Below are 14,546 nucleotides of genomic sequence, written 5' to 3' on the forward strand. Positions count from 1 at the left end.
ACTTGGGGCCACGGTTTCGGATAAGAGGTGTAACATCAAAAGTCAACAGAAAAAAAAATTCTATTCCATCCCTATGAGGCTCTTGCCTTCTCTGTCAAGGGTGACACCCTTCAAACTTGATAGGCAATGTTTACCCCAGCTAAAGCCTGAGAGAAGGGAGAGTAAATGAGTCCTTGGCTTCATTAAAACACTCGTTTGTAGGGCCCAGGAACAAAAGAACGTGAGATCCACTGAATTTTAGAATTAGAGAAGACATGCTTGACTGAGTAGCCCAGTCCCCTCGTTTTTAGGCCTTCCGCTGAGCCCTGCCTGTGAGCAATCAGAGGGAACAGGAACATTGCGACATCAGCAATGTTCCGGCAGTCCAAGAACGGAAAAACTGGACTGTGGGAAACACTGACTGCCAGATTCGACACTGATGCTCTGGCAAAATTCTTAAGTGAACGGATTCTTTAAGTGGACGAATTCTTAAGTGAATGGATTCTTTGTAAGAATGTAGACATTCTAGGTTTTCAACCAATTGGCTTCTTTTTCCTCAGCTGAATTAAATAAAGAATGTTGGCACGTTGAATACTTGTGTGTACATGTTCTCCATTAACAGTGGAGTATAAAACTAATGATGGATCAATAGGCTTAATTGGCCATTTCTTTGCTTTTCTAAGTTTAATTTTAATGCCATCTATATATTATTTAGATTACTGTAAAAATTTATATATAGGTTATATATATAAAATGTCAACATGTCTTGTGAGCCTGTGAGAAGCTGATGGGCATAAAGGTGACTATGGAGACCTGGCAATAATCACTGACATTTTGGGTTAAACCACATTCTGCTAATAGTACAGCGAATTTCTTCAAATAGTACTACTTGAGCATCTATAATTAACAGTGGCTGAATTATGTTTAACTAATCTGTTTTAAATATTTCTTCCCTTTATAAAACACAAAAAGTCATTATCAGACTAGTGTTCTGTAGTGGTACATAATCAGAAATGATACATTTTATTGGAAATAAAAATGTGGTACAATGTAGCTAATGTGAAGGGAAAGACTCCTCACTTAAACAAATCATTTTAAATGAACTCATGTGGCCCCTTGCAGTCATTCTACATTATACAGTATTCAAAATGCATACTTTTTACTCTCTGATTAAGAATTAAACAATTCAGTTTCTAAATTTTTCCTAGTGAATGCTAACAATATGTTATAACATTGTATAGAGAGAAATGCATTTCATATTTGTCAGAAACATTATACTGCCAAATTGGGTATGCATGATTGCATTCACTTGATTTTTTTGTCACATGTTTGATTTTTGGGCTTATTTCTGAAACCTTGGGAAGTAACCTAAGGCCAATGTTGGGGCTTGCAATTTCTCAGAAAAAGTTCCTTATAAAAGGAGTCATATTAAGAAGTTATTGAAAATAAGTAAATCCCACTCTGTAGCATCGTGAATTTTCTTTAAGTTTTATTCTGTGAGTCTTCTGGGAATTCTATGGCAATTGACAGATCATGCTTTTTTTTGTATTCATTTCCATTTTTAGCAAACAAGTGAATACTTTGACTTAAGTTGAATGCAAGCTTCCATACAGAGAAATATACTGTGAAGGGAAGGCCAAGATAATGCTCTTGGTCTTTTAAGATCCAGGAAATACCATGAAGGAAGAAGACTAGGCACAGAAACTGACCAACCCAAGTTAGTCTCCAATACCATTTGTGTTCTTTCAAACCAATCAGCAAAGCATTTGCAGCACAGCTCTCTGTTAAGTGTGCACCTTTGCCCTTAGAAATGTGCCACAGGCCATGTCCAAGGGCCAGAGAGGAGCCAGGAGCAAAGGTATTTGCTCAAGATCAATCTCAGTCAGGAGGAAAAAATCCGTGTGACTTAGGAAACTCCCAAGCTCGCACTTCTCAGGGGAGGGCTTACTATACTGGATTCTTTAAGTCCCAGATAATATTATTCCCAAATAGCATTTTCTTCCTAAAAAGGATAGCTCTGTAAAACATCTGGCAAATAACTAACATAAATGAAAGTAAGGGTTTCTTAAAGTTTCTGCAAGCTGATGAAGATCTCATGTGGAATTTTTGGATAGTGAACTCTTAAGACTAAGTTGAGATGTTACATCTATCTTGGTCTTTGGAATGTTTAACCAGCCTCAGTAACAGCTGTACTTTTCCCTACCTGCGTTGTGCTTTGCCAAATATTTATCTTTGTACTGCTTCTTTTTCTTGCCAAACCAAGTACAGCTGGCCTGCTGCTCCTGTTTGGTTTTCTCCATGGCGATGCAAGCTACTCGCCTACCATACAAATAGAGAGAGAGAGAGAGAGAGAGAGAGAGAGAGAGAGAAAATGAATAGTATAGTTTTATGTTAATAAAGAGAAAAATTATTTATTTGAAGAGTTTACATGAACCTGCATGAACATACTCTTCACAAACTTTTAAAATCATTCAGATAAAGGCTGCACCTTGGCTTTCATGACAATTTCCCAGAAATGTTTTAAAAACACAGGCTTATAATAAAATGACATTGTATTCCTTGAGCATACAGTAATGAAAACACAGATGAGAGGCCTAAACATATGGTTATGACACAGTGGAATAAGCATGGGATTTTGAGTCGAGACAGGTCTGGCTCAAATCCTGGCTTGAACATTCATACCTTTTATCAATTTAGTGTTAGATGCTTTTCTAGGACATTTACATATATTAACTCTTTAAATCATTCAAACAACACATGAAATTGTGTCACCACTTTACAAATGAGGGGATCAAAGGACTGAGAGGTTAAGTAATTGGTCCCCAATTGCAGAGCTAATAAGTGAGGGAGGGAGGACAGTTGGGCACCAGAGCCCATGCTCTTAGCCAGCACCTTCCTTTGGCAAGGTCCTTTACTACATGGTGATTCTAGTCTAAGATAGAAAAAACCATGATGATTAGAATTACAGATTAGAATTACAATTAGAAAATTGTAATTCTGTTCTACCTGGTAGTATTCAGCATCAGGAACAAAAGCACAAATGCCATTAAAAAGTTGTTCTCTAAGGCTTAGTCTAAGCAAATACTTGACTTTCAGGATATTGCCACAGGTTTTGCTTACTTAATGATTTTGCTTGTGGGCCAACCAGGGGTCCTCAAGTGAGCCACATATAAGGAGAATCCAAAATCACTATCAGAATGCCATACAATGCTCTTAAAAATGACATTTTCCAATGAGGTTGTCTGATTTATACTCCTACCAGCAGTGTATGAGAGTTCCTGCTGTTTCACTTCTTTGTTAACACTTGGTATTAACAATTTTTATTTTTAGCCACCATGGTGGGCAAGTAATAGATTGACTGTTTTGAGTTTGCATTTCACTGATTATTAATAAGGTAGAGCACCATTTCATATGTTTATTGGCTATTGGATTTCCTGTTTTGTAAAGTGCCTGTTCAAGTCTTCTGACCATTTTTCTTTTCAGTTGTCTATCTTTTTCTCATTGATTTGTATGAATTCTTTAAATGGTTTGGATATTATACTTTAGTTAGTTATACATGTTGCAGATATCTTCTTCCACCTTGTGGCTTATTTTTTTTACCCTTTTTATGGTATATTTTGATGAACATAACAGTTTAAATTTAGTCAAATTTAGTAATCTTTTAAAAATATTTTATTTATTCATTAATTTATTGAAGTACAGTTAATATACAATATTATATTGGTTTCAAGCATACAACATAATGATTCAACAGTTATCTACATTATTAAATGTGCCCAGTAAGTACAGTTACTATCTGTCAACATAGAAAGATATTACAGTATTGTTGACTATATTCTCTATGATATAACAATTTTATCTTTTATGGGAAGTATTTTTGATACCTTATTTAAGAAATTCTTCTTTGTCGCTGAAGATATTCTCCAATATTATCTTCTCAAGGGCTTATAATTTTTTGTCTTTCACATTTTGGTTTTTAATACACTGGAACTAATTTTATATATGGTGTGAAGTTAGGGGCCCAATTTATTTGCTTTTTTCCCCTAATGATACCCAATAGTTCCAGCATGACTTACAGAAAAGTCTGTCCATTCCTCACTAGTGACTATTTATGTATGGGAGTTTGGAGTTCTCTTCAATTGGTCTATTTGAGAATTTGTAAGTCCATACCTTGTTATCTTAATTTATGACAGCTTTATAATAAGTCTTGGTATTAGGTAGAACAAGAACTCCTTCCTTATTCTTCTAGAAGAGCATCTTGGATACAAATTTAAGTTCGTATTATTTCTTCCTTAATTTTCTTTAATTCTCTTTAAATCTATAGTTTCCTTCTCCTTTCCTCTTTCCCTTTTCTTTTGGCAATTTATTTACTGCAGAAACTAGTTGTCTGGTACTTTTGAAGTTTGGATTTTTCTGATTTGAACCATGTGGTGTCTATTGTAAATCCTTCTGTCTTTTGCACATTTCCTGCAAATAGGTAATTAGATCTAGAGGCCTGATCAAATTTAACTTCTATTTTATTGCAAGAATGATGTTATATATGGTATTTAAAAATTTTTTGTTTTCTGTTTGTTGCTGGCAAATAGAAACATAACTGATCTTTGCATATTGTTTTTATATCAGCCATCTTGCTAAACTCTCATATTAATTTTAATTGTTTATCTATAGATTCCTTTGAATCACTACATAAAGAATCTTATCACCTGCAACGTGGTTTTCCTTTCCAGTAATGTTTGGTGTAGGTTTCCTGTAGATGCTTTTATCATGTTAAGGCAGTTCCCTTCAACTCAGAGTTAGAGTTTGTGAGAGTTAATTACGAGCAGATGTTGAATTTTACGAAGTGCTTTTTTTGCATCTATTGATATGACCATGTGTATTTCCTTCTTTAGTCTGTTAATGTGGTGGGTTGGCTTGGCTGGTTTCAAATGTCAAACCAGCTGTGTATTTTCAGTACAATCTCCACTGGGTCAAGATGTATTATCTTTTATATATATTGCTGGATTCAATTTGCTAATATTTGGCTGAGGCTTTTTACATCAATGTTCATGAGGGATACTGGTCTGTGGTTTCCTTTTCTTGAATGGCCTTTATTCGATTTTGGTATCAGGGTAATGATGGCATCCTGCAGTGAGTTGGGAAGTGTTCTATTTTCTTAAAGAGACTGTCCTCCATGTCTCTCACTCTCCCTTGTTCACTGAGGGTTTTATTTTTATTTCTTTGCTTATTTTTGGTTAGGAGAAAGATACTCACTGGGAAATACTGTAAACTCTCAGCAAGAGCACCAAAGTCCATCTCCACATATTACCTAAGTTGCATACAGAGATGGCTGATGAAGCCTTTGCTTTGGGGATTCTTCCAGTACAAGCCAGTGTGCTGTTCATAACGACAGGTTCTGTGAGGCATAGGATCTTTGGAACATAAACAAAACTGAGGAATTTTTGACAGGTTGAAAGAGACAAAATCATGACCTTGGGAAGCTTATATTATACAGCATGCAGTCTCTTACAACAAATTTTTTTAAGCTGAAAAAAGAAAAATAAAAAGTTCCCAGTAAAGATTTGTGGTGTGGCCATATGTGATGTAATGATAGAGGAATGAATCTGATTTTTACCAGCCAGTCAGGAAATGAATGTTATTTTTTTTCTTTTAGCTCAGTAAGTGCAGGAGAACTGTTTTAGGATTTAGGTCAACCTGGAGGAAAATTTCAAATATATGTGTAACACTTTATTGCTGACTTGGATGAGGATCTAGAAGGCAAGGGAAGGGATGACAGATTCAGGACTTGAAACATATCAAAGGACTAGACTGATGTGCCTTGTCAAGCAAGATGACATTTAACAAGGATAAATAAAGTAAGGCATTTGGGTCCAAAAAAACTGATTTCTCTCCTACAGGATGTGAAAAACGTGACTTGGTAGCAACACATTTGAATAAAGCTTCTGGGTCTTACTGACAGTATTGCTTCAAATCTTTCTCCCTAATATTCCATTCCCTCTGACAATTCTAGAGGCCAATTCAGTTTTCCAACAAGGGATCCTGCTCTTTCCCTCTAGGCAGGAATACCATCCTGTACCCACAAAGCCCTACTCAGGACTCAAGGCACATACTGTCCACTGGGCTTCTTCCTTTCATCCTAGTTAGAATCCCTTTCTCCCTCTATGGTTTTTGAAAATTTACTGAGTTCAGTTTTTTTTTTGCAATAAATGAAACATATTTAAAGTGTACAATTTTATCAGTTTTGACATATGTACAGACTCCATGAAACCATTGCTACAATCAAGATAACAAACATTTTCAACACCCCAGGATTTCCTTATGCCCCTCTGTAATCTCTCCCAGGCAATTACTGCCTGGACTACTCTTTCAGACAACTGCTCTGTCCAGACTACTCTCCAGTAGTGCCTCAGGCAACTACTGACACTATAGATGAGCTTTGTATTTTCTGGAATTTTATATAAGTGGAATCATACAGTATGTTTTCTTTTTTGCCTGAGAACTCAGCATAATGATTTCGAGTTTCATCCATACTGTCTGTATCACTAATTCATTCCTTTTTATTGCTTAACAGCATCCCATAGTATGGACAGGCCATCATTTGTTTATCCATTTATCTACTAATGAAAACATAAAACAAATCTTAGCCCTCCTAACAGGTGTGTGGCCACTGAGGCTTTGTTCCTGCAGCTTCTTGTCTTGGAAGTCCCTTTTGGTTCTTTTTCAAAATCTGCTAGGCCATTCAAACATCTTCCTTCTCTGATGATCTATTTCAAGCTCATTATCTATTTAAAAAAAACCTGCTAATAAGCACAGTTGTTTAAAAACTTTTGTCTCCTAATTCCAGTATATGAAGTGGGGCTGTCTGCCTGTCAGATCTCACATGTTTCCTTGGGTACCTGGTTATTCTGACTCACTGGTCACTGCCCTTGAGAAAGTTTATGTGGGGATTAGGGAGGAGCTCTAAGGATGAGGATAAAAGTGTTCCCCTTCAGAGACTTTTTGTTTAGAAGAAATATTTGGAACTAACAGTAAAGGAGAAACCTCAAATCAAGCACAAGGCTGGAGTTTCCCTGGCTATCCAGGACTATATGTCTGTCACTGGGTACAAATTCATTCAAGGTGGACCTGTGGCCATGATTTGTACAGGGAACCTGTTCTCCTTTTACTCTCGTCAGTGTCAAGGCAGTCTTCTCTATAGTCCCTTGGTGTTGAAGGGCATGCTTATCTGTTTGCTTTTAACCTGGGGGCACAGCCTTCTGCAGTCCAAACAATGTGGGATGGGTCCTCCAAGAGATTCCACTACTTGTACGGGCTTTAGGTCTTAACCTTGGTTCTCTGGCAGAGACGTTTTCAGTAATAGAAGTACCCTCCTGGCAAAATGGGCCTATTTGGTACTCTAATTTTTATTGCTCTGATTAATGGCTTTCATATAAAAATTGGTCACCAAGGTCCCCAAAACCTTTCAGCCACTCCATGCTTTTAAGGTAATTTTCAAAAACACATTTTCTGCAGCACTTTTCTTTCTTTCCTTTTTTCAGCAAGAAGATTGATTCAAATAACTTAGCCCACCATTACAGGAAACAGTAAGTAAACATGCTTTTTCCACTGCCATTTCTCGGGATTATCTCCAGAGGACTCAGAGTTCCAGGTATCAGTGAAGCATGATTTATGCAGATGACCAGACTAGGGAGAAGAGGTCTGGGACCTACGTAATTATTTTCAATAAATACTCATAATATATGGCAACAATCACGAACACACTTCGTAAAGCCTAAATATCAGTTGTGACTTAATAACATCATCATTGAAATGACTTAGAAATCACTTTCCTCCCGCTAATGCTTAAACTATTTCTTGAAGTTCAGACTGAAAGACAATAGCAGATGGAAGGCTGTATCTGGGCCTGTGGGGGCCTGTGACTCTTTGTGGAAATGATGTCAGAGGAAGTTCTATCAGCTCCAACAGTCTAAGTGTAAGAATATTTTTGGGGGACATGGGACAGCGGAAAGGTGATGGAGCAAAAGAAACTGAGAAATCCCTCTCATAAGTGAGAAGAATGGGTCAAGAAACAGTTATAAATGTCTGTGATCTCAATGCTGTAGGTCTCTTTTAGCTATAGCTTCAAGTATTTTGGGAAGACCCGACAATGCCTAATGGTTATTTTCTGTCACATAAAACAAAACTCAGGCAAAAAGTTATCTCTTCTGCACTGTATTTTGATATATTGCCAAAGTGCTGACACACCAATGTTTTTCAAAATATGGTTAAATAAGCAAATTGTAACAATAATAGCAGAACTAGATTTTACCAAAATCTACAGAAATCCGTGTTTTCTCTCAGTTAAAAATGGTGTCTGAAAACCGTCTGACTTTAACCTGCTCTCACAGCTTAAGCTGTAAAACAGAAAATGCATTTTTAAAGACCTGGCAACATAAAGAATGAAGCTTCTGACTACCTTTTCCTCCTAACAGTGAAGTGCATTTTATCTTCAAATACCCTGAGTGACACTGAATCGTGGCATATGTGTTTTTTGGTGGTGGTGGAGTGGAATGGGGATGGTGAGAGCATGCAGAGGGACCAGGAGGAGGGCCATTTAAAAAGTGCAATTCTAAAAGGAATGAAACAGCATATAGGAGTGGAAGGCTCTGTTAAGAGACCATGATGGGGCTGTGACTGGAGGCTACTAGTCGCTCAACCTCTCTCTAGACCTGTCTCACCTTATAAGTAAAATGAAGACCTGACTCTGTAAGTACGAGCTCACTAGATGCTGAGGATTTAGAATTCTTGGACGATTAATATGAATTTTGTTTGGCGAGTAAAGCAAAGGACATATCAAATAGGTTTTACACGATAAAACAAGATAAAGCTGAAAAACGGATGAGTAGGGCTTCGTTTTTATTATAAAACAAACAAGACAATAAAAACATACCATTCCTGAAGTTCAGGGGAAGGAATGAGACCTGCGGTTCCATTTTTGGAGTTTTCCAGTTTACCCTGCCACCAATTGTGATCATCCTTACTAATAATCTGGATAATGTCACCAACTCTGAATCGAATGCCAGCTTCTTTGCAGGGGATGAGGTCATCCTTGGCAGGATCATATTCAAATTGTGCTCTTACATAGATCTATAAAACAGGAGTATGTAAGAGAGGATGCCATGGTGATGTGAAAAAAAACAGTTTACTCTAACCTAATAACCACACACCAACACTGACAGTACAGACAGGACATTAGATGGTGAAAGCAAAAATGATGCATGAAAATACGACACACAAAACTGCTACCACTAGAAACACCGTACAACCTTTGACAGTGCACGGGTTCAAATCTTTATTTGGAGGGAACACTTAAGATACTTGTCTAATAAAAATAAAGAATTAGTTTCTGCTTTTACTATCAAAGAATAGGCCTACAATTATAGAGAAGTATGCTGACCATTTAAAAATCGGCATATATTTAGTTGATGTTATGGATAAGTTGTCACGATCATGTAGTAGCCTTTAAGCCATACACACAAGCATTCAGGGTAGGTTTTAACCCTAAAGCGGCACATGATACAAAATGAGCAAGAACTCCGTGTTGGTATCTTGCTGTAAAATGCCTGCATGAGAACTGGCAGTGTGGCTATACACTGCTGATACACATAAATGTAATCAAACAGTTTTTAAAGCATTTTCTTAAAAACAAGTTTTATTTTTTAAAAGGGATTTAGGCTTTATATTTGTGTTTTACTCATCTTAGAGAATAAAAGTGAACCTGAATCCAAGTTTTGCCAATGTAACCCCTGAAATTAGCACAGAGCTTCAAGACATGCATAGTTCAAGGCTCTGAGTTTTATGACTGGCAAATATAATTGGTAAATGTTATAAAGCAGATTTACATACAAGTTATCATATGGCAGCATTTTATGAATTACTGGATTTTTAAATGCTTTAAAAATAAGGTGCTGGATATCTGATGTTGCATCAGTTATGCAGTCTTAAGACTAAACTGTGGGTGAAATTCAGTAAGGTGTTAATTTATGCAAATCTTAACCCCAAATCTGATTATTTTTAATACATTTCAAGAAAACCCCCATAAGAATTCTATCTCTTGAAATTAAGTTGAATATTAATGTTTAAGTCACTGTAAAACCAACCTGAAGACTTTGGAACTATTGTGTGATACTCTGTTTAAGTTTCTTTCCAAAAATTAGCAAGTCTCTGCATTTGCACCTAAAATCCATACTTTTAAAGTGCTGGCAAACTGAAAGTTACTTGCTAGTGGTAGGCAGCACTTCTCATGTTTGGACTAACAGAGGCATATTTGGATGTAAAGCCAGGATATTTATGTACTTATTTTTCATTGTAAATAGCTTTTAGGAATGTATATGCAAATACAAGTTAAGAAAAAGCCTTCACATTTCTGAAAATTACTGCTTGAAAATGTTCACCAGCATGTAGGTTTTAGTTATTCTTAGAATTCTAAGAATTTTGTAACCTTGAACATTTTTTTCTGCCTCACAGGCAGGCCCATAAGGCCCCCAAAGGCTGAATTCTTAGCCATCCACACAAAATTATCAGGTTGAAATTACAATAACCATCACAGCTACAAAGATGTGAGGAAAAAGTCTGTATAGAGAATTAGTCATGTGTAGTGTGTTAAAATGAGATGGTACAAGCTCTCAATGCTCAAATGCTATGGTCCAAAATGCAGACATTATGGGATGGAAGGGTTAATAAAGGATTGGCTATTAGCAGCTCAGTTTAGAGAAGTTTCTATAGAGGATATCTATTCACCTGTCGTCCTTTTGGTTGGGTAGTTGATGGCAAGTCCTGTAGAATAAAGCCAACCCAGGAGAAAAATTTTCATTTACTTTTCAAGAGTACAAGGTAATTTGTGTGTTCTGTTACAATATGGTTAAAAAAATGAGCTAGATTTAAGTTGTAAAGCGATAATATACATTATTCCATTTCTCAGAAATGTTGAGTTACCAATATATATATATATATATATATATATAAAATAAAACCCAGGCCATTTAGCAGCAAGCTGAAGAAAGCAGGTAAGTTTAAGCAGAGAGAAAATGTGTTCTTAAGAAACAACTCAGCATCTTCAACACAAAAGCCACTGCAAATGAAATAGCCTATTTAAAAAAAACCCCAAACTAAAAAAGAGTTGTTGCCCTTTTCTTAGTTACTGCAAACATTTCAATTTTGAAAAATTCAATGTCTATATGGATTTTCACCATCTTAAAAGTATTAAATATTAACTGTTATAAATGAATTCCTTTGGTTGCCTAATTTGAAGTTGAAAATAAAGTCACAGGAAATATTCTTCCATAAATTTCTCTTACTGATATCATTCCATTTGAGATAATCTCTAAATTTTACCTGATAGAAAGCTGATATACTTTTAAAGGGCAAATTAATAGTCTGGAAAAAGGTGATACTGCTGCATTATTAGAACTCTTAATAATTTTAACAGCAATATCAGCAACTTAGAGAAAACTCTGTTACCCAAAAATATTGCACACTTGCACCTGTGCTTCCATTTGTTTAAATTAAGAACAATACTTCATATTCCAAAATAGATAATTCTGGAAAAAAATGTAAAATTCCATGTTCAAGTCAAAATATAAAGTACTTTGTGTTAAAGATGTGATAACAGCGTGGCTTAAGTGCAGTTTGAAGCCAGTTCCTTTTGCTTTTCATATCCAGGCAAGGCTTATAATTCACAAAAATATTGCACGTACCACAATAACAGAGGGCACACCAATTCGTAAACTTAGATAGCGGAAACTAAAACGTTGCTGATATCACTCAGAATAGACAACTACAAAGCCCGAGAAACACCCAACATGCCTACTCTGCAAAATCCTTCCATTTCTTTATCTTTCTCAAATTAAAAAATATTTAGAAATTTCAACAAATTTACATTTACATCCTTTGCATAAGTTTGAGCAAAGTCATAAATACTAGTGGGGTGACACGTTAATGTTTTGAGAATAACCAAAGCAGTTTTGAACATTTCTTCAAATTTAACTGATGAAGGGATTTGTAATGGAAAGAAAATGTTGAAAAAGATTTTCCAGGAGTAAACTGCATTGTAGCTGTAGTAGCCTTGTGTATCGGCAGAAGACAATTATTTCCACTGAACACATGTAACTGGAACACTTATGGCAGGTGGCACCAACAAAATTGTCACACTTTGCTGTGTGGAGCCAGAGTTCTTACCGAAACAGAATTGTTAGTGCTGCTATGACCATTAGCTGGGGACTGTCTGGAAGTGGAGGGGGAATCTCTCTGAAATAAGACACAAGGTTCATTAACACAGAACACCAGCACAGAAACAGATATATTCACATCAACAGTTACAACCACAGTCTGACAACCATTTCCTCTGAGGTTTCAGCTGCAGAAGTGCCATACTGACTTACTTGCATGATTTCACAGAAGTAGGAGAAAAAGTTTGTAGTTTGAAGATTTCACATATTGTAAATGATGGCTGTGTCATTCATTGATCATTTCTTTTCTGTCTCCAATATTCTATTGCTCTTTAAATGAGACCCAGAAGAGTGGCCTGATACTAAAATCCTTCAATTATTGTGCTGAAGCTCCCAACTGCCTAATTTTTATTAAAAATTTTATTAAAAATCAGGTTTGAAATGTAGTTAATAATTTTTAGGTACTTTAGTGTCAAAAATTTCTGAATGACTTAATTTGAAGTGAAATGAACCTACAAAAATAAAAAAAGGCTTCACATGTTGTAATCACCTTAGAATCTTTCTAGGACAAATATACTAATAAGGGTAAAAGGTAGATAAACACCAGACAAGAAACCTTTATTCTTTAGATCATTTTAGCAGATTGATTAAAACGATAATCTTGAGACTCTAAAAACATTATTCCTGGAGTCACAGCCATGCTTTCTAGATCCACGCTCCTCAACTTCACCCTCTATATTACTCGACACACTCACCATCCTTTCCAGGCTCCATTCCCTTATCATCGAAATCAATTTTAGTGACAAGTAAGAAGAAGGAGAGGAAAAATTAAGTATTTATAAATACTTGATTTAGCAGCGTTCTTTGAAACCTTTGAAATATGCATGTCTACTCAAAAGACATTTCTTTTTTCTAGAAGATTTAAAGAAAACTTCTGGAACTTGTAGCCTTTTACATAACGGGATTCCTTAGATGAGCATTCTTAAAGGTTAATGAGAAGATAGATTTCTAGATGCCAGCCCCAGAGACTCAAGTCAGTAGGGTCAGGGGGAGGGCAGGGGTCCCCTCCTTAACCAAGGGCCAGGGGGGTTGTAATGCAGGTGGTCAGAAAGGCTTTCTTTGGGAAGTATTGTCCTGGCTGGAAAGAGTTCAACCACAGGCTTGAATTCTGCCACAGTGCAGGAGGGTAGAACAGATTAGGGGTGGGAGTAGGAGGGGAGTAGTATTGTTTTTTTCTACTGTTCAGAGGCAAAGAAGGTAAGAGAGGGGCCCTTCTTACTCAAGAGCATAGAATTAACATGTAATACTGGTCCCACCCCAATAAGAGTTCAACTAAAACAACATTTTCTGGGAAACAATTACCCAGAAAGGCAAAACATTCAGCCATCAGCAGACAGTTAGTTAAGAACCCAGAGGAGAAACTTATGTTAATAACCAACAGTACCGTCTGGTTAGTTTGGCAAAAAGACAAAAATCAATTTGATTTACTTATTTTCTTCAGTGATGAGAAATGATATGAGGACCATCTATGATTTTAGATATTAATCTGTTTTAGGTAAAATGTGCATGTGACATTCTTTCATTCCCAGCAAAGTTTGTATTCCAGGTAACAAATTCCAAACTATGAATCCTGGAGCAGGAGTAGTTCTGCATTTTCTTTTGAAATATAGTATTAACTGAAGTTCCATAAAAAGCCACCAAGAGGAGCTCAAAACCTGATAAAACAGAAACCCCAGTTGTCATGGCTCACCAAATATACCTGACAAAGCTACACATTCTTATACATATCTTCAGTAGGTTTAGGAAAAAAACATGACACCTCTCATTTTTCTTGTGACATTCACAGCATTACTAGAGACTAGAAGAAGCATTATAATTTCTGCCTCAACATCTCAAAAGTAAAAATAGAATTTTCTAGATGAGTTCCAATAAGTTACCTGTCAGTCTCCAAAATTAACGGTAGGAAGTGTGTACTTCATATTGATGTACACATGCTTGGAAGATGCTCATGAAAGAACAAGCTTTAAAAAATAATAGTCAAGCTGAATGTTCAGTGACCAAAGGATGATACCATTTGTGCCAATTTGTATTTCCAAAGATAAAAATAATAGATTTTTGAATCTCATTTAATAAACCAACATAAAACTGAATAATATAGGTTGGAAAAGCTACAATTTTTATAGCATAAGCCTACTTATGAAAGAAACTTTGGGCTTATATTGCTCTGGAAAGCTTATTTGTTTACAAATCACATAACATTCCAAATTTAAACAATTTCACAGAAGGTTGCAAAAACCTATGTTCCTTAATAAAGTCAGTTATCAGTTCCTCACAGACTTAACATCCATCTAAAGACTTGTCACA

General features: G+C 36.1%; 1 protein-coding gene across 14 annotated transcripts in view; it reads right to left on the reverse strand.

Annotated features, from left to right (window-relative positions):
- CASK (calcium/calmodulin dependent serine protein kinase) overlaps positions 1 to 14,546 on the reverse strand; it is a 405,697-nt gene that overhangs the window by 20,326 nt on the left and 370,825 nt on the right. For 6 of the 14 annotated variants that reach the window (XM_036895356.2, XM_036895355.2, XM_036895354.2 and 3 more), the window contains 4 exons: positions 12,193 to 12,261; positions 10,756 to 10,791; positions 8,906 to 9,102; positions 2,183 to 2,298 (listed from right to left, as the gene is read on the reverse strand). In XM_036895356.2, the coding sequence (XP_036751251.1) occupies positions 2,183 to 2,298; positions 8,906 to 9,102; positions 10,756 to 10,791; positions 12,193 to 12,261 (418 nt within the window). The remainder of the gene's footprint in view (positions 1 to 2,182; positions 2,299 to 8,905; positions 9,103 to 10,755; positions 10,792 to 12,192; positions 12,262 to 14,546) is intronic. The other 8 variants (XM_036895363.2, XM_036895361.2, XM_036895358.2 and 5 more) reach the window with 3 other exon arrangements.

Source organism: Manis pentadactyla, chromosome X (assembly GCF_030020395.1).
Source record: "Manis pentadactyla isolate mManPen7 chromosome X, mManPen7.hap1, whole genome shotgun sequence".
Lineage (NCBI taxonomy): Eukaryota > Metazoa > Chordata > Mammalia > Pholidota > Manidae > Manis > Manis pentadactyla.